The sequence below is a fragment of the Doryrhamphus excisus genome, linkage group LG16 (assembly GCF_037039965.1).
Source record: "Doryrhamphus excisus strain RoL-2023G ecotype Guam linkage group LG16, RoL_Dexc_Guam_v1.1, whole genome shotgun sequence".
Classification (NCBI taxonomy): Eukaryota; Metazoa; Chordata; class Actinopteri; order Syngnathiformes; family Syngnathidae; genus Doryrhamphus; species Doryrhamphus excisus.
In genome coordinates this window covers 6,039,776-6,067,482 of record NC_136372.1, presented here as the reverse complement: position 1 = coordinate 6,067,482, position 27,707 = coordinate 6,039,776, and the positions used below count along the sequence as shown (strand labels likewise).

Below are 27,707 nucleotides of genomic sequence, written 5' to 3'. Positions count from 1 at the left end.
ATTTTTTTATTTTTTTTACATTTTAAAGCTCTACTTAAAACCTAAAATGTGTAGTCTTGCAAATTTTCAGCTCCCTTTCAAATTTTGATCCTGATTGAAGCTTCCTTCCAGCAGTCAAAGTAATCTCTGTTTGTTGTGAGGCCAAGCTGGCCGTGACGTAGCAAATGGAGCAGAAATCCAGTATTTACCATCTTGGAGGTCATGCTATTTGTCTTCACAAGAGGTTACCTGATAAGACAAAGGTGCCATAATGTTTCGAGCTGAACGTCTCGGCTGACTTCATGATCTCTTCGTGGGGGTCAAAGTGATATTCCAGTCAACTTCTCCTTTACCATCTGTGTTGCTCTGCAAACAAGCCAGAATAAATATATTTCAATCGCCTTTCCAAAGAAGAGCATAAAACCGATGCATGTGGACATGCTTTTAATAAAACAAGCTTATCTAGGAGGACATAGACAAGACATGCTGCAGGAGATACACGGCCTCAGTGTTTACACTGCACCTCTGAAGGATGAGAGATGTCTGCCGTGTGTGCATGTGTGCACGCGTGTGTGTGTTTATGCTTGTCCTGTAACCCGCAGGCTGTCGAGGCCAGACTGGAATGCAAAAACAAGATCATGTGAATAAAAACAATAGTCAGGATCTGGGAGGTGTCAGTGACGACGCCAGCGATGGAGGAGAAGACGTAGGTGGACAATTTAGGTCTCCAAGGTCAGCTAGCCGAGCCTCCCCATGCACACAGTGCGCATGTGTCACTGTGATGTAAGTGTGCTGTGATGCTAATGTTAACACAAGCTGGTCGGTCACAAAGAATCGCATTTTGAACCCAATTGAACACCTGACGAGCATCCTCAAGCGCAAGCTAGGAAGGCGGAGGAGTTCTAATCGTCTAACATCCACCAACTCTATGAATGCTGTCATCATGGAGGAGTGGAAGATGATTCCAGTAAAAACCTGTACAGTTTTGAAGATGTCTGTGCCCATAAATAGTCTATGTCAATAAATATTGACACTTTGGACAGACTGTGTACTTTGAACTTGCTTGTTTTCCATTGATTTAGAAAGTAATAATTGTGTGTTGACTCATTTTCAGTGGCTATCCTGCTATTCAAGATGTACAGTAACTACTCTAAAGTACTGTATATCCACTTTCTATTGTTTTTTCGAACAAACGAGCAACATAATATAACTATTATGGATAAAATTATGTTGTATTCAAATAATTACAAATGGATATCACTTTGAATCAAGAATCAAATAATTAATTTGAACAAATACTAAAATAAAATAAAATAAATAGCATTATTAGTAAGCATGAGAGAGAGCGAGAAACTAAATGTGGTAAAATGATGGTTTTATGCAGGAGAGGACGCAGCGTGCGTTGGAGCGTTAATGTTTGTGTTGGACTTCCTGTGAATGAGAGGACGATCGCGTGTGAGAAAAGAATGCATGCGGTGCGGAAGCGCAGTGTTGGGGCGAAAAAACAGCGGTTGGGGGGTGGTGGGGGGGACATCTAAACTCAGGAGTCTCCTAGGCAACAAGTAACACTACAGACAAGACACTGTTTACACATGCGTTGTGATGCATGAGGATGGATTTGAAGTTAAGACCACAGGATTGCTCTTTGGTTCATCAGATCATCCTTGATCTTTAGCGAGAAAATGTCCAGGATTTCACTGTGCACTGTCCTCTCATCCTTGTTCATATAGTTCGTTACAACAACAATGCCATTAGAACTGCTAAAACTATTGCTATTACTAACAGACAACCATCTTTCTTGCCAATCACTAAGATCATAACAGTTCGGTTCGCAAAAAAAATGCTGTGCTAGCAGCTAATTCTCAAAGAAATTCTCCCAAAAAATACAAATACAGTCAAACCTCATTCTATAATTTCATTGAAAAACAACATTTTCCACACTAGTCAATTTTCCCTGTACTGTATCGTTCCGCAAAACTGAACGCTAAAACACAGCACTCTATGCGCTGCTGCATCACTGCTCATGTATTTTAATTGAGTACGACTGCTAAATAACCCACCATGGGGACAAAGAAAGTTGTAAGTGCCAGCCCTTTGATAAAGAAAGCGAGAAACACTACTGAATGAAAGGATGTACAAGAAGTCTGCATCAACAAGTTATACCTAATTAATATTTTTAATTATTTAGCATTGTTTTCCACATGTAAAACCACAATTATTCACAATAAAATATATTTTTGTGAATATTTTGGGGCTGTCTAAAATGGATTCATTCGATTTTCCTGGGTTCCTATGGGAAAAAAATTTGGAGCAAATTAATGAATCTGTTAATTAATTTGTTATTAAATTAATTAATTCATTTAAAAAAAAACAAAGTACCATTGTAATACAAGTAAATCTGAAATAATGCTACTGTATGATAGTACACTAAGTTTCTTTTTAGGAAAGTGCAACAGTTACAGTTTACCGGTGTTAATCAATAATTGTCTGTGATTGGCTGGCGACCAATCACCCCCGCCTCTCGCCCGAAGACAGCTGGGATAGGCTCCAGCACCCCCTGCAACCCTCGTGAGGATAAGCGGTAGAAAATGAATGAATGAATGAATGAATCAATAATTGTTTTTAAGTTGTTTTTTAAGTTATTAATTGTTTTTGCGCTTAAGTGTAGCATTAATGGGTCCACAATGTAGCCCCGTACCCATACTCAACAATTACAAATGGCTTTGTCTGACCCACTCCGTCCATTTATGTATTTCACCAGGAAGGCCAAGTCTTCCCAACCAGCAGGCTTCCACGGCAGAAGGGATTTTGAAGTTGAGGCTTGAAAAGTCAAACACTGAACTGCACTTTACTGTTGACTTGTCATTGACTGTATGTAGACTTACACTTCCTGTCCCTCACTAAATGTATTCCGTGTGGAGGAACTTCTGGTCACTCTCCGGCCACCCCACTGGCGATCTTCACATGGTATCAACTTATCACCACCACCATGTGATGAATGGTCTTTCCTGGTCTTGGGGGTTTCTCTCCGAGTTTGATGTGAGGTTTTGATGGTTTTCTTCCGTGCATTTAAATAACTTTTCCTATGAAGTAAAGCTTTGGCTGTAGTGTATTTGAACACGGGAAAGAAATAACTCACCGGTCATACGAATCTGCATGAGTGCGATGGTGCGACGGCTGGTCTCTCAGCATTCACACGCTGGAAAGGAATAAAAGATGTGAGGATAAAACATGTTTAATCATCCTTCCTGGTTGTCTGAGGTTATTCTGAATTTAATCCGAGACTTAAATGAAGTGATTCATATAATATATATCTGAAGAGGGAGAGCTTATGGGTTCTAGGTACCACACAGATGTTACTTAATGACAATAATATATATGTATATATGTATATATTTTCTTAACATGTGTCTTTTCATCTGTTTTAACAGCTCTTAAAATAAACAGTCCTTTTCCTGAGGCTTTCTGGCAACAGGTGGAGCCCAGCAGCTTTTACGATGAATTGTTTACAGTCGTTGGGGTGTTATTGTGAAACAATGTCACGGCTCCTGGCTACCATTGTTATTAGTGTTAACCTTTGAGCAAAAGGGGTGAGTTACAGTTGCTTCTGTCCTGTAATTATGTTTTCCCTTCCTCTCGCTTGTGGTGCTCGGTGATGACGTCGGTGGAAAAAGCCTGCGAAGGCAAGCTCCAGTTGGGAGATGAGGAATGACGGCGGTGACAGGAAGACAATCCAAGGCTGGAAGAACAGAGGTGTACTCTTGTCTGTCTAGACAAGAAGCAGCTGTCTTTTGGCAAGAGGTGGCATGTGAGAAAAAATGTTTTTTAAAGACTCAAATTGAAATTCATTACATTAAAAAATTAAAGGTGTTTTATAGCACCGACAGTCGGATCGGCGCCGCGTCAGCAGTAATGCGGTTGTACCGGAAAAGAGAGCTGAGCCGGAAGGCAAAGCTCTCAATTTACCGGTCGATCTATGTTCCCACCCTCACCTATGGTCATGAGCTTTGGGTCATGACTGAAAGAATGAGATGGCGGATACAGGTGGCTGGACTCACCTTAAGAGATAGGGTGAGGAGCTCAGTCATCCGGGAGGGGCTCAGAGTAGAGCCGCTTCTCCTTCACATCGAGAGGAGTCTGGCTCGGGCATCTAGTCCGGATGCCTCCTGGACGCCTCCCTGGTGAGGTCTTCCGGGCATGCCCAGCCGGGAAAAGATCCCGGGGCAGACCTAGGACACGCTGGAGGGATTATGTCTCACAGCTGGCCTGGGAACGCCTTGGTGTCCTCCCGGTGGAGCTGGAGAAGGTGATCGGGGTCCGGGGAAATCTGGGCTTCGCTACTGAGACTGCTGCCCCTGCGACCTGGACCTGGATAAGTGAAGGAAAATGGATGGAATGGTTGGATATAGCACCGTCTTGGTTGGCTGATGAAAACAAAACCGTATAACATCATGTTAAAATATCACCTTGTTCCCATGAACCTAATATCGTGTATCACCTCCCCTTTTGGTAGTGGTAATGGTCATGGTTTTATTTTATTTTTATTAATGCATCACATAATCAGTTCACAGTTCCACATGTCCAAAAGGAGTAGGATTTAATTTAATTTAATTTAATTTAATTTAATTTAATTTAATTTAATTTAATTTAATTTAATTTAATTTAATTTAATTTAATTTAATTTACGTACTGAAGTACGAGGTGATATGACCATCCAATGACATAATGGGTACCATAGTAATTGTCAATATAGTGATATGTATAGCACATCATGACTGGTTCAAGACTCTTCATCCTTGTATTTAGCAAACATCAACTGCTTGTATTGTTTCTTGAATTGGCTCATCGTTGTGCATTGTTTGAGGGTCTTACTCAATCCATTCCATAGTTTGATTCCACATACTGAAATGCTATGGCTTTTTAACGTAGTCCTAGCATATAAGTGTTTCAAATGTAGTTCTTCCCTGAGATCATATTTCTCCTCTTTTGTAGAGAAGTATTGGATGACATTTTTAGCTAATTGGTTATTTTTAGCCTTATGCATTATTTTAGCTGTTTGAAGATGAACTATATCAGCAAGGTGAAGTATTTGTGATTTTAGAAATAAGGAGTTAGTATGTTCTCTGTAGGCGGCATTATGAATTATCCTTACTGACCTTTTTTGCAGTACATTTAGTGAGTGAAGATTGCTTTTATAGTTATTACCCCATATTTCCAAACATTCTTGTGTTGAGTTGTGTGTATCATGACGCCTGAGACACTATCTTTACAAAAAATCTATTAAATAGGTACTCTTTAAGCATTCCACGACATTTGCAGTACACATTTATCTCCTACATCTTTGCTTTGTCATCCTCTTCCAAGTTTCGATATCTTCTATGCAAAATGTGAACTTGGCTTGAGACTCTGACTAAGCAAGTCATAACAGGGACTTAGCAGGTGGATCAAATAACTCGCATGCGGATTTACTCCACTGGGGTATCCTGGTAACAGACCATTTGCTTCTAATAAAACTCTGCTTCCCCCCCCAACAACAAACGTAAAGGCAGTGTGATGCTTTCTCTGTTTTCCAGGTGAGTGCCCAATTGCCGCACTGATCCGTAGCACAACCAAGCACAAAGCTTTGTTTATTTAACCACAGGGCTAAGCCGAGTGTGAAGAGCTACACAAGGTGCTGCAGCCTTAACCAAACACTGCAGTGATAGACCAACCTGGCTTTTTTTTAAGTTGCCATTGACCTCTGAAGCTGGAGTCAGTCGTCATTTTAAGTGAAAGGCAAGAGAGCGTCTGTATGCAAAGCGGATATGTGCATTTCTGGCATACTTTCTCATGACTCCAGCACGTGTGCAGTGCGTGCTAGCACATGCACTGTTTTTACATGCTTGGAATCTGGAGCTGGTGTCCGTGTGTATTAAAGCATATTTACATGTCAGGCAACGGAAGATTGTGGTTTAAAATAATCTTGATTGTTTCTGAGGGGATTAACTTTCACAATGCTGGGCCTGGACGGTAGTAACAAGACACGCTCACACGGCAAATAGTGAGACTGAGAAGAAGGTCGAAAAATACTTCAAATGTTCATACAATTTGACTGATAATTTAGAAAAAAAACGTTCGTTTGGGCTTCTTTGCTACGCTTATTTAAAATCATTCATCAATGACGTTACGACTGTTATTGTCTGACCTCTTACTATTGCCGCCTACAGAGAACATACTAACTCCTTATTTCTAAAACCCCAAATTACTTACTACTTACTATGGTACCCATACAAATTTCCCCACTGAGGGACGAATAAAGGCATATCTTAATCTTAATCTTAATTATGTCATTGTATGGTCATATCATAATTAAATTAAATTAAATTAAATTAAATTAAATTAAATTAAATTAAATTAAATTAAATTAAATTAAATTAAATTAAATTAATGTGCTTTATATATCAGTATATTGCCAGTTACTATGGTACACATAATGTCATTGTATGGAAAGCAGGAAGTGAACAAATGAAACAGTTATTGATTGCAAAAGTAAACTGTATTATGGAAAGCAGGAAGTGAACAAATGTAACAGTTACTGATTGTAAAAGTACCAGATGGAGGGGTAGGATTTAATAAGCTTTGCTTCTTCCTACTCCTTTTGGACATGTGGAACTGTGAACTGATTATGTGATGCATTCAATTGTAATCTGATGCATGTTCAAATGAAATAAAACCATTACCATTAATAGTGGTTAACTTTTTTATTGTTTGTATCAGCTCTATTAAGCTCTCTCTGGATGTTCTGGACTCCTGTTTTAATGCTGCATTGTGTCATATTGAGCAGAATAATGCTGACTGGAGGAGTTGTGGCTGTCGCTCAACTGCCCGTCGCTGATGACATCATGCTGAGTAAAGTACTTGGGACCGACTCAACAGCACCTCTACTGTTTACAGCCATGCAGTGCACTCCATTAGGCCTCCCTTTTCATATTCCTAATAAAAACATGTGGTACTGTAATGATGTCATGTAAGTCTGAACCCCTGACATCACCACTACTCAGGGAACACATGAGAACTTTTTCTTAAATGGCTTATTTGCTATTATGTCGACTATAGGGCTGTTAGTTCATGTTTAGAGGGCTCTACAATGTTAAAAACTATAATATGAAGGTTGTAAACAGGTTTTCTTTAACTACAAATATATTACATTCATAAATGAGGAATCCCGCTTCACAGAAATTCACTTATCACGGTCGGGTCTGGAACCAATAAATGAGGGATTACTATATATTTATTACAAAAGTAAAGTTGTGTTACTCAGTGGGCTTTTTTAGTATTTGTTGCATTTAAAAATGTGTTTTTTTCAGGGGAAGAGAGGTGGATTGAGAAAGAAAAAGTGAGAGAAAACAGGCATCGAGGAGGAAAGTGAAAAGGCAGAACAAGTTGAGCTGGAGGCCACACTTCAAACAGGGACGTTTGTTTTCTGACAGAGATCCCTCTCCGGAGACTCCGCCGGAACGTGGATTCATAGAACCGGAGTGGGGTGCTCTCTGACATTGAGCAACATGTGCCTCATCTGTTAAAAAAATATGTATATGACCTAATTAATTTCCCAGGAATAGTTAAAGGACCAAGGAGGAAATCAAAACTCCAGGATGCGTTGGGTGCTCGGGTAAACAAAAAGCAAACTTTACTATTTGAGGTTTAATCACTGTTCCCAGCAGGAAGTTTTTTCTTTCTCTTGCGAGGGTATTTTAAGAACCTTCTCTCATGAGAATCTAGGATTTCTAACAGCAAGTTATGCACTGTGTTTTGAAGAAAACCACCAGACTTTAAAGGAGAACACACATCTTTCTTTCCCTTTTCTGTGCATTATAACATGAGAAAATGAGTTGATTTCACCTAGCTTACAATGTTGGAGCCTATCCCAGCTGACTTTTGGGCAAGAAGCGGGGTACACCCTGGACTGGTCGCCAGCCAATCACAGGGCACATAGTATAGATAAACAACCATTCACACTCACATAGAGTCACAATGATGAGTCTTCGCCCCTCTGTGACATCATAAAGAAACTGTTTTACCACGCCTTTTCAAACCGAGCATTTTGAGAAATCCCAAACTTCTTTGAGGGCTCACTTCCAAATGCGTAATGATGAAAATCACAAGCAAAGACACACAAAAACTCTTCCTGGTAGTTTGTACTTTAGGATGTGTAACATTTCCTCAGCTTCTTATTCCGTAAGTGCTCTGTCCAGGTGCAAAAAATGTATCTTATTTGGTTGTAATGTGTTAAATGCTTTAAATATAAATAAGATAATCAAGGTATGATAAAGGGGACATTCATTCATTCGTTCATTCATTTTCTACCGCTTTTCCTCACGAGGGTCGCGGGGGTGCTGGAGCCTATCCCAGCTGTCTTTGGGCGAGAAGCAGGATACACCCGGGATTGGTCGCCAGCCAATCACAGGGCACATATAGACAAACAACCATTCACACTCACATTCATACCTATGGACAATTTGGAGTCGCCAATTAACCTAGCATGTTTTTGGAATGTACCCGGAGAAAACCCACGCATGCACGGGGAAAACATACAAACTCCACACAGAGATGGCCAAGGGTGGAATTGAACCCTGGTCTCCTAGCTGTGAGGTCTGCGCGCTAACCACTCGGCCGCCTTGCCGCCCTAAAGGGGACATATTATGCTCATTTTTCGACCCTCTGTATTGAGTTGTGGTCTCCTGTAGAGCAGCTACACACAATAACCCACACAGAAAACATTTTTGATTTTGCAGAATCCGCATCTTTTCAAGATGTATTTCCTTTCATTTGGGTTTCCTGCCAAAACGGTCTGTTTTAATTCATTCCACCCACGACCCGCCTCCATGCACACCTAATCCACTGTGATTGGTCACACGCTCAAAGTGCTTCCTAACTATGAACTATATAAGGAACTTGGCCTCTCTGTGACATCACAAATAAACTGTTTTACCACGCCTTTTCAAACTGAGCATTTTGAGAAATCCTAACTTCTTTGAGGCGTCACTTCCAAATTATGTGAAACTTTGGCATCTTTTAACACGAGAATACAACATTCTCGGTCAGTTATAGGTCAAAAAAGTGGAAAAAGTCATATCATTTGAATAAATCTGATTGAAATGTCCAAGAAATGATGTTAAAAACCTTAACTTCCGTTGCAGTGGCTCTTCCCTCCAAAGAGGAGCAAACAAGTGATATGTTTGGTTCTCAGATGAACATGTACTACAAGTGTTCACAACATCAGATGAAATGTACATGTTAGAGGACATTTAAAGCTTTTAAATATTTAAGTGGACAGAATGCAAGAGAAAAGTGAGCATCACATGAAATGATAGTATACCTGATGTTCTACAATGAGCAGAAACAACCCATACATAGACATAATTGACATTCTAAAGGCTCTTTTTGGTGGACTACAGCGCAAACAAAGTCGAGCAGGCTGTGAAGCAGCCAGCACTTTTGTTCCAAAGCTGCTCAGGATTCTCCAAGTGCGGCTTGGCCTTCGCCGTTGACTCCACAACTCACACACTCTCAATAGCAAACAACTTAGGCTTATAATAGTGAACTTTTTTCTCCGCTTCTTTTGTGTGTAATTATTCCAAAATACCCGAGCCTGCATTATCCACCCACTAAGGGGGCTCCAGAAGGGGTGACTGGTGTGAGCATCATCACTAGCATGCTAATTATTTACTCTAAATGGTCTTTATTTAATTGGAAAAAACGCATAGACAATCATTACCTTCAAGTTGCTGTGTGTGTGTGTGTGTGTTTGAAGGACAAGTGAGAGAGGGAATGTTGAAGACGGATGGAGAGATGCACACAGGCCAGTGGATGGAGTGATGGAGAGGGGCCCACATGCCGTGACACAGACGACGGTTTGTGTTTTGTCGGTGGACCAGAGAAGATGCGTTCTCAATGAAGCCAGCTCCACCAATAATGGTGTCTCCTGCTTTATCTTTGCGCTGCATGTGTGTGTGTGTGTGTGTGTGTTTGTGAGGCCTCACTGTATTCTTTTACAAAATGAAACTTTTCCATTCTAAAAATAAAATAACCAGTAACAAGTTTTGGTTTTTAGTCAGCGTGTGCGAGAAGTCTAATTAAAAAAAAAGAGATCCTCTCCATCAGTACAGCATGTGCCTCCATAGAAATGTTCATTTAGCTTGCCAAGGGCTCCCTCTTGTGGTTGTGGTTTTCTTTTACACTGACTCCTATTGTTACTTCTTATTATACCGTTATTACTATTTCATTACACTATTATTTATAGCTATAGTACAGATATTACTGGCTTTGTTGAAAATATTCTCCCATTTTAACTAGTGATTATTTAATGTCCGCCATGGTGTTGTGGGTAGCGTTATGGACTAACGTTTGTGTGGTGCCTCGGGTTCAAATCTCCACTATCTGCTGTGGTGACTCTGTAATCAGGAAAAAGCCGAAACAAACTTATCACAAGGTATTATGTGGAAGAAAATACTGTCAATATAACATATACATTTATATATACATTTTCACAGCTTTGGGTTGTAATGGTACAATGAGGTCAATCAAGTTCATTCATTCATTCATTTTGTACCGCTTATCCTCACGTGGGTCGCCATGATCCTAGAGCCTAACCCAGCTGGACTGGTCAAACAAGTTCTTTATTGAAAGGTATGTGATTAGCTCACATGTTGGTTGGAGAAACAACTTACACTACATACTGTATATGAAGCTTTCTTTCATTTTCCATAACAACTATCTTGTATTTACATTGTATTGTGTTGTATTGTATTGTATTTTATTAACAATTATTTTGATCTTTTTGTAACAGCAAATGATTACAGTCTGTTTGGTTACATCAGAGGAAATTACATCAACCCCAACAATTCACGGAAACGAACCAGCATTTCTAGTAGCATTTCTTCGCCGAGCACAATGAAGCTTAACTTCTCTTGTACCGTGTTCTGTGCTTTTCTATTGATTAATTCCTTCAGGATGGGTGTCAATGAAACCTGCGGTGAGTGATAAGAGCTGCTCTATCTGATCGTGAAGAACCAGTTTGTGTTAACTTTTAACGTTTGAAAATTGTCCACATACTTAACCTTCCTCTTGTGTTAGCTTTCTGCTATCATCTCTTATGTTAACGGGTCGGTTTTGACCAGTGCAGGGCTCGACAATAACGATGTACCTTTTACTTTTGCTGTGGGCATGGAGGCCTTTTTTTGTCACTATACCCCTCAGTTTCAATTTCCAAAAATGGTCAAATGAACCTCAAAAGAATCATATTAATAAATTGAAGGTTCTTTTGTTACCTGGCTATTACTGAGGGATATAGAACATGTCTCTTAAATTAATTAGTTTTATTTATTTTCTCATTTTTAGTATTAATCACTGTGTTCCGGTCAATTTTGACCCATATATATTAATGTCAAGAAAAGGTAGAAAAAGTTATTGTTTTCAGCAACAGAACTTTAGTATAAACTGAAATCAAAAAGCAGAACAGGTCCAGATCTTGGTTCACTGTACCTCTTGCCATTCATCATGATCATGATCCAAATTGGAAATGTGAAATCAGCCAATCAAATGAGTGAATTCACCTCACATGTCTGGACATTGTTTTTCTGCTGGTATACAGGAAAAGCAGTCAAAATGAGAATCCCCTGAAGCTTACATGATGAGAAGAGGAGCTGGTTGTCATTGTGTTGGCTAATTGTACACTTATGATTTCAGTTTTGGCTCAAAATATTGCTTTATAGTCATATTATTACAACCGGGTCAAAACCGACCCTAACAATACAGTGGTCATAATTTCAACTGCAATAGTGACGCAATAAACAAATATTATGTGATTCTTTTTATGCATTAAAATGTAAAACGGGTGTGGTGCTGGCCCTAACACAGGAGGTTTTGTTTGTTAAATTTGGTTTAACAAACAACTGCATGTAATTAACGTATACGAGCGCTTATGAAACACCAAAATTTGGAACACTCTTAATCGTGCATTAACCATTACCATTACCATTACACATACAAGTTTTGTTAATTTTAGGAATGTCCTGTTTAATCGCCAATGACAATGCAGGCTACACCTGGACCTGGACTAACATGTTTGTCTTTATAGTACAATCTAGAATGCACTGCAACAACATTAAGACCAATGAAGGCTACAAGCTCCCCAATGGATGTAAACCGGAGTACAGAGACAACGTCAAATACACCATAGAGGCTTTTCAAGAGGTATTTTGAATTCTTATCTTTTGACTGTTGTCCTTTTTTTTTTTTTTTTTTTAAATCTGGCACATTTGAAGCGATCCTTACAACTTACAACAAATGTGATTTAACTCATGTTTCATTGAAACATTTCCATTCAAATGAAAAAATGTGCTTGTTTCCTAGGGAATACTTATCGGCAGGTACCCAAATAATACTAACGAGAAGGCAAGAATGGACTACAACGTTACTGTGCTAAAAACCTGCACAAACACAACAATCAAGTGCATACGTGAGAATGTAGGAAGTTCTTAATCAATTTCACTCACTTTTTACATGTGAAATGTGTATGACAGCAAATCTCATTTTCCATTTTCTCATCTCATTTTCTATTTTTAGATCTGTACGGACTATATAATGATCGGTAAGTTGGAAAGAATCGCTCTCTTTTTTTAGTTGAACCTCTCTAAGAATCTCTTACATGTCTGTAGCATACTAATTACTTATTTGATTTACTGTTAGCTAAGAATTTGGTCAGTTGTCAGTTGTATTAAAATCTGTAGACATCATCATGCCCTACGTGTCGTGGAAATGAATCTGTTAGCTTAATGTCCGGGCTGCACGGTGAACGAGTGGTTAGTGCGCAGACCTCACAGCGAGGAAACCCGGGTTAAATTCCACCCTCGGCCATCTCTGTGTGGAGTTTGCATGTTCTCCCCGTCCATGCGTGGGTTTTCACCGGGTACTCCAGTTTCCTCCCACATTCCAAAAACATGCTAGGTTAATTGGCGACTCCAAATTGTCCATAGGTATGAATGTGAGTGTGAATGGTTGTTTGTCTATATGTGCCCTGTGATTGGCTGGCGACCAGTCCAAGGTGTACCCCGCCTCTCGCCCGAAGACAGCTGGGATAGGCTCCAGCACCCCCCGCGACCCTCGTGAGGATAAGCAGTAGAAAATGAATGAATGAATGAGCTTAATGTCCACTATAAAATAAGCTAGCAGAGTGTTAGCATGTTGTGGTAGCCTATATCTCACCACTTTATTTAATGTTTCGCATGTATTATTAAATTAGTTGTCACTCCCCAAATTAACAGACGTGATGACAAGTGAGCCAGCAACTACCCTGGATCCCCACAACGTCACCCATCCCTTGACCACTTATGAAGGTGAGCAAGACATGTTCCGTGACATGCCACTTAGTATCAGCGCAGTCTGTTGGAATTACATCATCCGATTACTTCATCTATCCATCCATCCATTTACTATGCCGCTTGTCCTCACTCGGGTCGTGGGGGTATGCTGGAGCTACGCAGCGTACACCTACACATATAGACAAACAACCATTCACACTCAATTCATACCAATGGACAATTTGGAGTCGCCAATTAACCTACGTAACATGCATTTTTTTGGAATGTGGGAGGAAACCCAGGCATGCACAGGAAGAACATTCAAACTCCACACTCCCGATTTGAACCCACGTCTCCTGACGGTGTGGCCAACATGCTGCTAACCACTCAATCACCGTTGAGATAGAGAAAACGAAACACAAATAATTTTACCACATAAGGATTCCATTTCAATGTATAAGTGCATCTATAAATGTTACAGATATTTGGCAATTTTACAATAAAAATTACGGCGATGCTGTAAAAGATGGCCTTAAGCACATGTGTTATGTTCTATTGCATCAAATAGTGAATTGCATACTACAGTACTGTATGTAGACCCAGACTCAGTAGCAGTAAATACAATATTAGACTGGTAGAATAAAATTTGTGATAACAGCAAGCCCGGGTCACAGAATTCCTGGTGGCACCCCTGACTGTGTTACACTCATAATGTACATGACTATTTTTCTCTCAAACAGATCAGAGTGACAAACAACACAACAACACCGGAATGATCGTTAGCAGTAAGACACTTGACTTGTACTTTTCTTCTAGGTAACCACTGAAATATAGTGTAGCCTCCAAATGCAAATTGTGTAAAACAGCACATCATATTCCCAAGCATGCTGTGTAAGGCACTGGCAAAAACAAAGCCAACAGAATAACATCCATCCATTTATTCATTCATTGTCTGTGCCGCTTAATCCTCATTAGGGTCATGGAGTTATGCTGGATCCAGCTGACTTTAAAGTTTTGGTTTTGTTAGGACAAAGTAGCTGTTAGCGCAGGGCTCTACATTAAAAACCAAAATGACTTGCCCATAGGGAATCCTTAAGGTGAGAACTACTTGCCCGAACTTGCCCCATGTAAAATGAAAAGACTGCCATAATGATATCATGTAATTTTTTGTGGCATCACATGAGAATCTCAAATAAAGATGAAATGAGAGTACTACCATACTACCTTACACATCGTAGTCGTAGTAAGCAGTGATATTTATAAGTTGTGCACCACAATGAAACATTATTGAATAGACACATTTGTGTACTAGTAAAGTGTTTTTAAACCAGAAAAAAAAGCTCAATGGTCAAACAATAATTTGTGAAGCAAAGGTGAGAAAAATACACAGAGAAATGGAAGCGCTAGATTTTGTAGCTTCTGCAAAATCAGCACTTGGTATTGGATCTAATCGGTGGTGTTTCATTGTGACCACTTCAAATTGTCACAGCAATGTGATTCACTCACCTGTGCCATCATTTGATTTGCTGCCGCTAATAAAATACTTGTTTAGGAGGCACTGGTTCATCACTTTTTGCTGTTTTCTTCAGAATTAGACGATGTTGGCAGCGACGCCATGATGGATGTTTTCGTAGTCAAACGATCGCTGATTGGTTGATCGCGAACAACGGGTGTGGGTAAAACGCGGACTGTGGATTACGGACCGCGGCCTAAATAAACGATTCTGATTGGTCCATTTCAAGATTTGCAAGGATTGCTTTGCAAATTACCACCGGAATTACGCAGTCCGTGTTTTACCAACACCCAACAAGAACCGCTTTAAAAAAAACTCTTGGCAGTATGGCATGCCAAAGTGCACTTGCCCGACGGGAATATCACTGATTGGATTTACTTGCCCAAATACTGTTTTAACTTGCCCCGGGCCATCGGTACATTGTTATTGTCGAGCCCTGTAGCGTCAAAGTAAGTGTGTCCGAATCATGTGCATTTTAGCTAGCTTGTATTAACTCATTTTCTTATGTTATAATGCACAGAAAAGGGACTGATGAAGAAGAAGGTATGATGGGCAAAATTCCAAAAAAGTGCAGTTTCCCTTTGAAGACGCACTGTCAAATGATACCGATGCATGTCTCCATCATCAACGAATCAAAAAATTTATAGTTCATAGTAAAACATTGTGGCAATGAGTTGAAAAGTTAGTCAACTAATGGATCTAGCGATCTTCTTCTTCTTTCTCTTTTGGCTTTTCCCTTCAGGGGTCGCCACAGCAAATCAACCGCCTCCATCCAAACCCTGTCTCTCTCACACAAACTACCCGCATGTCCTCCTTCACTACATCCATAAACCTCCTCTTTGGCCTTCCTATACGCCTCCTGCCTTGCAACTCTAAACGTAGCATCCTTCTACCAAATATATTCATTATCTCTCCTCTCCAGTTTGGCCTCTCTGACTTTATCTCCAAGGCCTCTAACATGTAATGTCCCTCTGATGTATTTCATTATCACTCATTATCACTCAATAATGTCATCATATCTTCCCTTTATACATTCCCATATAGTATCAGCATTCAGGACCATACATGGAACCAGACATGAAGTGAAAGACTTCTTTATTTTATATTTTGACTCTAGTTTGGAAATTATAATGTTATGGTTTGGAAATAAAAGGCCGTGATTTGCTTGGCGAGTTCCATTGTGTTTGGAAGTTTGTTACTCATGTGGAAGGTTGCTGATAGCATCTACAATATGTTTTGTTGACTTTGTGCCACAGTTGTGATTGGTGTCCTGGTTATCATGGGAATTGGCGTGATTTTGTGGTGTTACTGCAATTGGAGGTGAGGTGACGTCAAAACTAAGATTTCTCCTCCCACTTGATTGTCAAGATGACACAATGTCTTTTCTTTTGTATGGCAGAAAGCAGAATTCTGATCATCTACTCTGAAAATTGGTGAGATCACATTCTCATATGTTTTGTTATTTCACCCAAAACTGGTATGTTTATCGTTAACAGCCAGGGGCAACAGTGTGACATTGATGATCACAATGAAGAGCAAGATGACAGGTTGGCTTTTCCACTCAACAATTACATTTCAATTAATATATTTGCATTTGTACAACAATTTCAGATAGTTTTATTTTTAATTAAAAATATCTGGTAATGGTCATGGTTTTATTTCATTTGAACATGCATCAGATTGAGTGCATCATATAATTATAAAGGAGTAAGAAGAATCAAAGCTTAAATCCTACCCCTCCATCTGGTACTTTTACAATCAGTAACTGTTACATTTGTTCACTTCCTGCTTTCCATAATACATTTTTTTTGTTTTTTTTTAATAATGCACCTCGTACCAAAGTACGAGGTGATATGACCACCCACATAATGGGTACCATAGTAACTGTCAATATAATGATATATATAGCACATCATGACTGGTTCAAGACTCTTCATCCTTGTATGTAGCAAACATCAACTGCTTGTATTGTTTCTTGAATTGGCTCATCGTTGTGCATTGTTTGAGGGTCTTACTCAATCCATTCCATAGTTTGATTCCACATACTGAAATGCTATGGCTTTTTAACGTAGTCCTAGCATATAAGTGTTTCAAATGTAGTTCTTCCCTGAGATCATATTTCTCCTCTCTTGTAGAGAAGTATTGGATGACATTTTTAGGTAATTGGTTATTTTTAGCCTTATGCGTTATTTTACCTGTTTGAAGATTAACTATATCAGCAAGTTTAAGTATTTGTGATATTAGAAATAAGGAGTTAGTATGTTCTCTGTAGGCGGCATTGTGAATTATCCTTACTGACCTTTTTTGCAGTACATTTAGCAAGTGAAGATTGCTTTTATAGTTATTAGCCCATATTTCCACACAATAAGTAAGATATGGTAGAACCAGAGAGCAATAAAGAGTGTGGAGTGATTTCTGATTGAGAACAAGTTTTGCTTTGTTCAATATTGAAATATTTCTGGTTTTCCTGAATGGCACTAGATAGTAAGATTACAGCCTTGGATAATATTTTTTGTGTGGTATTTTCAGTGTACTGATAAGGTACCAAAAATTGAATGTAAATTAAATACAAATATTTGTCATGATTCTTTTTAGTGACGTAAGTCAAAAAAGCACAGTGGCGCAAAAGTACTCGCAGATTATCCACAATCAAAATGATTAGATGCAGAAGGTGGATGATATTTTGGAAATGTACCATCACATGAATTAATTCTCTAAGACTTGGTGGCTGTTTATTGTCATCCAGGAATGCAAGAGACTCTGAGGATGTCGGAACAGAGCAAACTCCTATGGCTCCTGGGTGAGTCCATTTTCTTTCTAGAAAACAGTGAGGTCAAGTTCAAGCTACTCATATGTTGCATTGACTCTGGTATCTCCATTTTTGGCTTTTGTGTCTGTAGACCTGGTCACGTTTTTTCTTTTGAGTTAATTAATTTTTCCCATTGGTGTCTGCCTATCTACATTTTTTTAAAATGTTTTTCTCTCTGTTGAAACAGTACTGATGTGGAATCAATATCTGGCATGAAGAACCAAAGAAAGAATATACACACTAACATTAAATAATGACATGAATTAGGGTTGGGCGATCTATTTCGTGTATCGGTATATATTCTTCCAATGATCAGATACCAACTTAATCAATACATCTGATCTGATATCAATAGAATCAATTAATCAATAGAAATGATCAACTGTAAACAAGCCGATTTGATGACATAGCAACGCAGCGGATATACAAGATGAATGAAATGCTGCTAGAGGCTGCCATCCCTTCAGAAGAGTGATCCACTTTCTTATCAATAAATACAATTATGTGGCCTAAGGGTTATGGCTTTTATACAAAACTCGGCTGAATTTTAAAAAAATTTGGCAAATGGCAACAAACATCACAATTCGCCATCAAAGAAACCCGACCATTCTTGGCTCAGACTCCTCACATGTGCAGCTCTAAAATCAAAACCTGCCATCATCAAAATTCTTGCCCTCTTCCTTATTCATAATGTGAACAACTACAGAAAAAAAATCCAAATTGGGCATTACGGATAGGAACGGCAATATGACCACATGCAGCATCTCATTTTGTAATAATGGAAATTCTGAAGAACAATGCACTGATGGATGCGGTGGACGCATACACAGATACACAGACACAATATAATAATAATCATAATATATATATATATATATATTTATATCATATGTCGTATTGTGATATGTGCCAAAAATATAATGATATATGCTAAGGTCCATATGACCCGACCTTTAGAAAATAATAAGTGATAAGTCATACATCCACCTTTACATCATCAAATGGCAACAAACATCCCAATTCGCCATCAAAAAAAACCAACCACTCTTGGCCCAGACTCCTCGTCAAAATTCTTGCCCTCTTCCTTATTCATAATGTGAACAACTACAGAAAAAAATCAAAATTGGGCATTACCGATAGGAACGCAAATATGACCACCTGCAGCATCTCATTTTGTAATAATGGAAATTCTGAAGAACAATACACCCAAGGTATGCGGTGGACGCATACACAGATGCATTATATACATAATATAATGTATAATATAATAATCATTATATATATATATATATATATAAGTAATGATTATGAATAAATATTCCATGACTTTCCCCATTTCCTCAGCTATATCTTGCTTGCTTAATGGCTTTTAGTGAAAAGTAACCATATAACACAAGTTAGTTGTAACTCATGCCATATATGGACATGTGCATTTATAGGGATCGCAATACACACACTTGCTACACCACATTAGGGAACCGCTTCTATAATCCTATGATATTAGTACAAAAGTGTTGTAGTCAAATTTCATTTGTACATGACATTCTGTATTGGTGCAGAACATATTGATGTTGATGTAACAAGATATGTATGTCATGTGTTAATGTAACCAAACATTACAAGTTAAGTAACTGCAAAGGGAAAGGCTTCTCTGGACTCCTCCTACGGTGTTTTATTGGTGGTGTACACCATTGTCACCCAGAACTGCATTATGAATTGGACTACCCCATGTAATCTTCTGAGGAACGGAAAGAAGAAACCATTTACCATCGGACAAGCATGGACTATAAATTTACCACAACATCACTGGCGAGTTAGGAGGAGAAGAATACAGTTTTCTCCCTGAACCATCTCGGGAGCAACTGAGAGACTGGAGAACTTCCGGAAGGACCTGAAGTTGAACCAGGATTAGGATTATGCATTTGCGGTGAAGTTTTACTTGTGGAACTATTTGCCTTAACCTCCGACATTAACTGGTGTCGGATTATGTGACTGTTCTTCTGATCCAGATATATGTGACGAGAGCTCATGTGTCATCTATCAGGCTAGTTTTACATGTATTTTTATTTCTTTATAGTTTTATTGCTTATACGCCCTTGCTATTCTATTAAACTCCTTTCCATTTTAACAAAAGAGTGTCACCCTGAGTCATGTGTGTTATGAAAGAGTAAGCAATTCAAGAAAATTCACGGCGGTCTAGTGGTTAGTGCGCAGACCTCACAGCTATATATATATATAGGCTATATATCGGGCCAATATTTGCGTTCTTTATTTGAATCGGTATCGGCCGATACACGCGTGGGTTCACCGATATATTTTTCTGCCGCATAATTTACAGACAGGCATCCGCCGGGCAGCTATGTGTTGCCTGAGGACCCTGCAACACACATCATATCGGCCAAAATATCGGCCCGAGCAAAATCGGCCATCGGCTAAGGGTGATGGAAAAAAATCGGCATCGGCTGGAAAAAAAAACATATCGGTCGATCCCTAGTTTAAATGAGGGCACTAACATGAGTCCTTTTTGGATGAAATAGCTGACCTTCTCCATGAATTGTTGAATGATATGTACTTCTTAGCAACTTTACTATAATTTTTCACAGGGACATTTTCAACCACTCAGGTGCAGCTTGCCTCAATGTTGATGTTAGCTATTTTTTATGACGTTTATTTTGTAAACAGGATATACGTAGCTCTGAAGGTCGGAAGTGTGTTGTGTGAGTTGACAAAGTCCCTTGACTGTTCCTAACAGAGATTTACTGTAAATTAATAAAGCTGTAGCTCCCATGTGTTACAGTATTTACACCAAACCTCCACATCAGTTAGCATCCCGAAACCCTGGGTTTATTGTTTGATTTTATGTGCTCCGCCACTCATTAGTTCTACACAATGAATGTGTGAACATTAATCGTGTCCTTCCACTGCATGATATCATCATTGTTTCTCTATCATTTAGAACAGGGGTCTCAAACACGCGACCCGCGGGCCAAATGTGGCCTGCAGGACACTACTAGTTTGAGGCCCCCGTCTTGATATGAAAGTTTAATGTTAGTGCGGCCCGCGCAAGTTTGATATGGATGCTGTATGGTATCATGTACCCAGAAAAAATGATTACGTTTGATTCATGTTCATGTTAAAGGTTAAATAACTGTTAATAGTTATCCTCCCTATCTGTGTGGAAGTGGTAAGTTTTTGGCTATTTAAGTTTAAAGGAAATAACTTGAAGGCTACCGTTTAGGTCGCTAGCTCTCTAGTTTGTGAGTTAGCATGTGTCTCAAGACCCTGCGGTTGCGCAATATGTTGTAAATAAAAAGAGTATAAATGTGACTATAGTCGTGTTTTGTCATGTCTACAGGGCTTTAATAATGCTTTGTTAATTTTAATCTGAAAAAAATAATTTGTCTACCCACCAACTATATGTGGTTTCTTAAGTTTTTATTATTTGCCGTTTTATTATTATTATATTTATTTATTTATTACTGATTGATTTTCTTTATTCTTGATTTGTTTATTTATTTTTCATCTTATTTTGTGTAGAAAAATAAAAAGTAAGATATTTGAGAACAGTGGAATGTTTTATCAGAGCTTTTCTTGTAGAAAATTGGAACCAAAGCGAAGTTTTTTAAATTTTTTTGTTTTTAATACATGCGTTTTTTTTTTTTTTTTGGAAAACCTGAGTCTCACCCAGACCCAAGCTCCAGTGGCCCCCAAGTAAATTGAGACCCCTGATTTAGAAGATTCGCTCCATTTACAACAGGTTTCCTTGTACACGCATGCATGGTACTGTAAGGTGGCGGACCTTGATGAACGCAAAGATCCCCATTCTGCAACTGTAATGTATGCTGCAGTATGATGTATGGCAGTCATTAACTTTACGCAAAAAAAAAACCCACTATGTGTGAATGTGAGGTTTTAGGATCAGTTCAATACATCTCTTTGCTCGATCTCCTGGGATCTGCTAGATCTGGGTTTGTGAGTATGCTCTATTTTAAGAGCTAATGTGCAACGACCTGCAGTAATAACACCTTTTCTTAACCTCTTTAATGGAGAGAGTATTTCCGGTTGAGAAGCTTTGTTAGGAGTGTTAGTGTAGTAAGAGGAGGGGTGGAAAAAAAACGAGGTGAGCGGATGGTCAAGGCCTTTTCGGGAGGGAGTCAGCGTGATGTGATCTCATGTACTGTATACACTGGAGCTCAGCACACTGGAGGATGTGAAAGAAGGAAGGAGATACAGCCACGGCTGTCATTTTCATGCTCGGGTGCACAAAATAGCTTCACGTCAGCTAATTAGCCGCCAAGCGGTTTGTAATGCGGCCATGTTTAGAAAAAAATGTAAACCGCCAAAAAAAAAAAGCCTTTGACCTTTTATAGGGATACATTATTCCCAACTAGAAAGGTCACATACAGTCTCATCAACACTAAGCATGCTTAATCCATCAGTCTGCATGTGTTTACACTCTGTGACCACAACATTCGGTATCCACTTGGGTTGAGTGTATCTGTATTTATTCACCCATCAAAATTATCTGTACTCGGAATAGGCATAAACCGGATTTTTCTAAAAAAAAAACAACAAAAAAAAAACATTATTCTATGGGGACCAATTGTGTTTTTTCCACTTTTCTGACCTATAAATGTTAATGGAACGTTGTATTCCCGTGTTAAACAATGCCAAAGTTTCAGATAACAAGGTTTGAGCATTTGGAAGTGAGCCGTGAAAGAAGTTTGGGATGGCTCTGAACGCTCGGTTTCAGGGATTTTTTTCTAACATTGGCTCCCTGTGTCGTCACAAGGAGCCGGGCTTCATTATATGGGCATTTGTTGTAGGCCGGATACGCTCTAGGATACGCTCTAGGATACGCTCTAGGATACGCTCTAGGATACGCTCTAGGATACGCTCTAGGACTGCCCTCCCCTGTTTACGGTTGTAAGCTATGGCTCCCAGGAAACATTTCTATAAGGCAAGATCAAGCAGAAGTGGTTGGAGTTGGTGATTCCCAGCAAGAGAAAAAATATTTTCATCTGTCAACGGCATTTTACATGGGACTGTTTTTGTGAACATGAACGTGAAATATCCGCTAAACCAGGGGTCTCAAACTCGTGGCCCGCAGGACACTAGTTTGATATGAAAGTTTAATGCTAGTGCGGCCCACGCAAGTTTGTTATGGATGCTGTATGGTATCATGTACCCAGAAAAAATTATTACGTTTGATTAATGTTCATGTTAAAGGTTAAATAACTGTTAATAGTTATCCTCCCTATCCGTGTGGAAGTGGTAAATTTCGGCTATTTAATAAAATAACTTGAAGGCTACCGTTTAGGTCGCTAGCTCTCTAGTTTGCGAGTTAGCATGTGTCCCAAGACCCTGCAGTTGCGCAATATGTTGTAAATAAAAAAAGTATAAATGTGACTATAGTCGTGTTTTGTCATGTCTACAGGGCTCTAATAATGCTTTGTTCATTTTAATCTGAAAAAAATAATTTGTCTTTATCAGAGCTTTTATTGTAGAAAATCGGAACCAAAGCACTGAAAAAGTTTGTATATTTTTCTGTTTTTAATAAATGTGTTGTTTTTTTTTGGAAAACCTGATGTGGCCCAGCCTTGCCCAGACCCTAGCTCCAGTGGCCCCCAGGTAAATTGTGTTTGAGACCCCTGCGCTAAACTGTTGCTGAAGCCAGAAGCAGCTTACTCCCACCGTGAATTAATACACTATGCCTTCACTCAGTAAACACGGACCTACCTTACCACTCTTTGAGCTCATACGCGGTATGTCAGGGGTGTCATGAGCTACCAGTAGCTCCTAACCCCTTTTAAATTAGCTCTCCAAAGGCTTTATTAATTTAATATCAATTCCTCTACCCACTCACTATATTAGAAAGTGCGGTTCAGCAGTAGTCCGGCTGTACGGTACCTAGGAGCACTTGGGACTGTGGGAATTTGGAGCGGAGTTACCATGCATACAAACAAACAAAAAGCATTTTCAATGAGTGGGACAGCACTTATGTTGCAGTATTTCCTTCAAATATCCAGTACAGTGTATGCATCTGATAATATAGGATCCACTGTTTGCCTAAATAGTTGAGTCTATTTAACAGTATACAAACAATAATGATTTCCCTTACAGATACGGATAATTGACAGCTGTACTCGTTTCATACCCATAATCAGCTAAGTTTTTAGTGACATACCTTTAAAATTACAATATTAAATGTACAAATATAAAACAATAAAGAAAATAATCCTTACAAGTTACGGACGATCAGATGGGATAGACTCCAGCTTCCCTCAACAGGATAGATGGAAGAATTTGTACGTATTATGTTGATAAAAACCTGAGGAAAACACAGAAAAACATCTCTGTAGACCATACTGCCATTAAAACAAACACACAATTACTGTCATGTTACAATCAAGACTGAATATTTGATTGGTGCACTTCCCTACATGCTTTTTGTCCCTTAAATACCACCATATTTCCTGATTGAGGGACCTTTCCTCCGATGCTAAAGCTAACAACAGCTAGCTAGTTAGCTTGGGGTTGTGATAATTGAGTTTGGATTATAAATATACACAGTAGGCCACTCACAGGGTATTGTTTTTAGTTGGCATTTGATATATACATGTTTTGAAAGCAGTGTTGTGTTTTTCACTAACTAATAAATATGATTCATTGATATTGGTAAGATGTTTATGTGAATAGCTATCCATCCATCTTCTATGCACTAAGCCTTTATATACACCTCATGTATTTGATGAAAAACACCTGTCTTTAGCCTATGTATTTTCACACAAACTGTTAATGAGTTAAAATGCACCAAATTGATATATTTTCATTTGACAGGCAGAGGGGAAGAGTAAAGTGTGGCGGTGTTACGTTACATTCAACGTGAGCAGTAGTTAGCCAGGGCTCCAGCAACACCTAAAAGTAAATGACATTCTTACAAATTAAACTTCCTTATTTTCATTTGGTAGTCTTCTGCTTCTTTGCGTTGAATGGTATTTTGGGTATTCGAAGAATTTATCTTCATGTGCAGTATACTTATCCTCTAATACTGAGAATATACGAACATACCTGTTAAAATGAGTTTACATGGCGCTAGCAATGACAATGTTGCTAATAAAGACGCCATGGAGGAGCCACGTGACATTTTTATCGTGGTGCACTGTGGGACTTGTAGTCTCAGTGGTGAGCTTGGTCCTCAGTACAGTCTTTACCACCCGTTTTTGACTTGAAAAAACATTTGTGGTGCCATTCAACTTTTACAATACAAAAATACAATGCACCATAGCTACTACTGTCACTTAAAGTGATTCTGACATATTTATATCGATATGAAAGTAATTCATTACGCATCATAGAAATGAATAGGGCTCCTTCCGTTGTATGATGGTGAGCTTCGGCACACTGCCCAACGATTAATTGCTCTAATAGACTGTTATAAAAAACACATTTGTAATTTTAAGGGCAGGTATAAGTCATAAAAATGTTGTGGATTTACAGCACAGGCCGTTGTAAATTAACAGGACACTAGTCAAGTGTTGTATCACACAATATAGCTTTAAGCTAATGTGTATCTCTGGGTGATTAGTTGAATTAACGTTAAGTCAATGATGATTTAGGTCGTAGTGTGCAATACACAATAAATATATTGTATGTGCAATGCTATTACTGAAATACATGTTGCATTGTTTAAATAATTCCAGCTAATTATTATTTTGTACGACGAGTGTCATCTATATGTAGGTCATATTCTTCAGTATTTGATTTTTCCACACACATACAGTATATTAATTGTTCATTCATTCATTTTCTATTGTATTCAGCAAATAACATTCATTCATTTAATTAAAGTGTACGCAAGGCACATAACTTTATGTTATACTCAGCTCACCGAAAGTGAATACATTGCCCGCTTCTCTTGCTTACCATCATGGCGGACTCAATGCTCCATGGCGCTGCACTGTGTTCCATTCATTTGCGGCTGTGTCCACAGTCCTATTCATTTAGTGTCCATGGTAAGCGTACACATGAACAAAACTTGCACTTACTTACTTACTTGTTTTCCACTCCACTTGGTGCCGTCACAGCCAGTCTGATGACTCCATCACACTTAACACTTTAACACCAAGGCTGCAAATGAATCAGTGTCCTCGGCTTCACAGATGCATTGCACAGCACTGCTGCAACCTGCAAAGGCCTGCTCATGAATAAAACATGGTCATTAGTCTAGTCACTTCCAGTGTGAACCATGAGGCTCCTAACATGCACACTGTCAAAGATTCATTACATACCTGTTTCCATTTATTTATTTATTGAATGTATTTTTGGCTGCAACACTCACCACATATGTATAGAAAACCTCTGTTACAGTTATTGTCTTATGATTTCTATGCGAGCCCTAAATTACCAACATTGTCATTTCAGACAAACAAGGACTCACCTCATTCCCTCATGCAACATGCCGACAATAACCTGCAAGCTTGGATAAACAATACAATAAAAAAGGAGTACAAATTAGCACCTACAGTGTAATCAGAGGTTTTGTGAGAGCTGAGAAAGACGGAGGAGTGTAAAACCCCGGTCCGCCGGCGTGGGCCTCGGCCTTCCTCCTGTATAATAATCATCATTTAGCGCAATACGTGCAGCCTCTGTTTATTACGATATTAATCTGGGATAAACAAAGCTTTTGACAAAACAAATTAACACCGTGAAAGAAGTGCGGCGCTAATGGAGTCTACTGAGAGTGATATTAAAAAGAGGGGACGAGATTAAGGAAGGTGCTGGGAAAGACTAAATCAGACCCAAGGTATCTAAACGGTGTTTCACCCCGAGCTCTGGAGACTAGCATCAGCACATCATAACACAGGAGGGAAGCTCATGGTGATGATTATACTGTATGTTGATAATTAGCACTTAGATGATGAGAGCTCTTTTCAGCCAGTTTGATAAAACACAGTCATATGTCGTCAGCTGACCAAATACAATGAAACTGCAGTACTGCAGTTATACTGTACTAATAACACATTTAGAAATATTGCATTTTTAAAGCCAGAATCTTCATTAATTCGTTCATTTTCTACCGCTTATCCTCACGAGGGTCGCGGGGGTGCTGGAGCCTATCCCAGCTGTCTTCGGGCGAGAGGCGGGGTACACCCTGGACTGGTCGCCAGCCAATCACAGGACACATATAGACAAACAACCATTCACACTCACATTCATACCTATGGACAATTTGGAGTCGCCAATTAACCTAGCATGTTTTTGGAGTGTGGGAGGAAACCGGAGTACCCGGAGAAAACCCACCCATGCACGGGGAGAACATGCAAACTCCACACAGAGATGGCCGAGTGTGGAATTGAACCCGGGTCTCCTAGTTGTGAGGTCTGCGCACTAACCATTTGACCGCCGTGCAGCCCGGACATTAAGCTAACAGATTAATTTCCACGACACGCAGGGCATGATGATGTCTACAGATTGTAATATATTCAGTTACGTGTCCGAAAAGAGTAGGAAGAAGCAAAACTTATTAAATCCTACCCCTCCATCTGGTACTTTTATAATCAGTAACTGTTACATTTGTTCACTTCCTGCTTTCCTAATATAATTTAAGTATATTTTTTTAATATTTTGTATTTCTTTCATTTACTACCGCTTATCCTCACAAGGGTCGGGGGGGGGGGGGTGCTGGAGCCTGTTCTAGCTGTCTTCAGGCACATATAGACAAACAACCATTCACACTCACATTCATACCGATGGACAATTAACCTAGCATGTTTTTGGAATGTGGGAGGAAACCGGAGTACCCGGAGAAAACCCACGCATGCACGGGGAGAACATGCAAACTCCGCACAGACTGAGGGTGGAGTGGTGAACCCGGGTCTCCTAGCTGTAAGGTCTGCGCGCGAACAACACGACCTCCGTGCCCCAAAAGCCAGAATCTATTTCAACTAAAAATATACATATACGTACATAGTAACCCCTCCTTTAAGGGGATTAGATTCCTTTTTCATAACCTGTTTACAACCTTTACTTTTAGTATTATTAGAGCACTCTAGACATGAACTAA

At 39.2% G+C, this 27,707-nt stretch overlaps 1 protein-coding gene and 1 long non-coding RNA gene across 3 annotated transcripts; one reads left to right on the top strand and one right to left on the bottom strand.

Annotated features, from left to right (window-relative positions):
• Positions 1-140: 140 nt before the first annotated feature.
• LOC144901846 (uncharacterized) lies at positions 141-26,929 on the bottom strand. The gene is made up of 5 exons (XR_013629952.1): positions 25,698-26,929; positions 23,887-23,972; positions 4,038-4,347; positions 3,119-3,178; positions 141-345 (listed from the first exon to the last, which is right to left on the bottom strand). It is a non-coding gene; the product is annotated as an uncharacterized LOC144901846 (long non-coding RNA).
• Positions 10,870-19,773, top strand: LOC131103026 (uncharacterized). 2 transcript variants are annotated; one of them, XM_078797101.1, is made up of 11 exons: positions 10,870-10,993; positions 12,098-12,213; positions 12,373-12,486; positions 12,586-12,610; positions 13,284-13,355; positions 14,060-14,104; positions 16,089-16,152; positions 16,232-16,265; positions 16,329-16,379; positions 17,579-17,632; positions 17,829-19,773. In XM_078797101.1, exons 1-8 carry the CDS (start codon positions 10,912-10,914, stop codon positions 16,257-16,259), a joined length of 546 nt encoding a protein of 181 aa, XP_078653227.1. In that variant the 5' UTR covers positions 10,870-10,911; the 3' UTR covers positions 16,260-16,265; positions 16,329-16,379; positions 17,579-17,632; positions 17,829-19,773. The 2 variants fall into 2 exon arrangements, with proteins under 2 accessions (XP_078653227.1, XP_078653228.1); XM_078797102.1 differs by lacking the exon at positions 13,284-13,355.
• Positions 26,930-27,707: the final 778 nt, after the last annotated feature.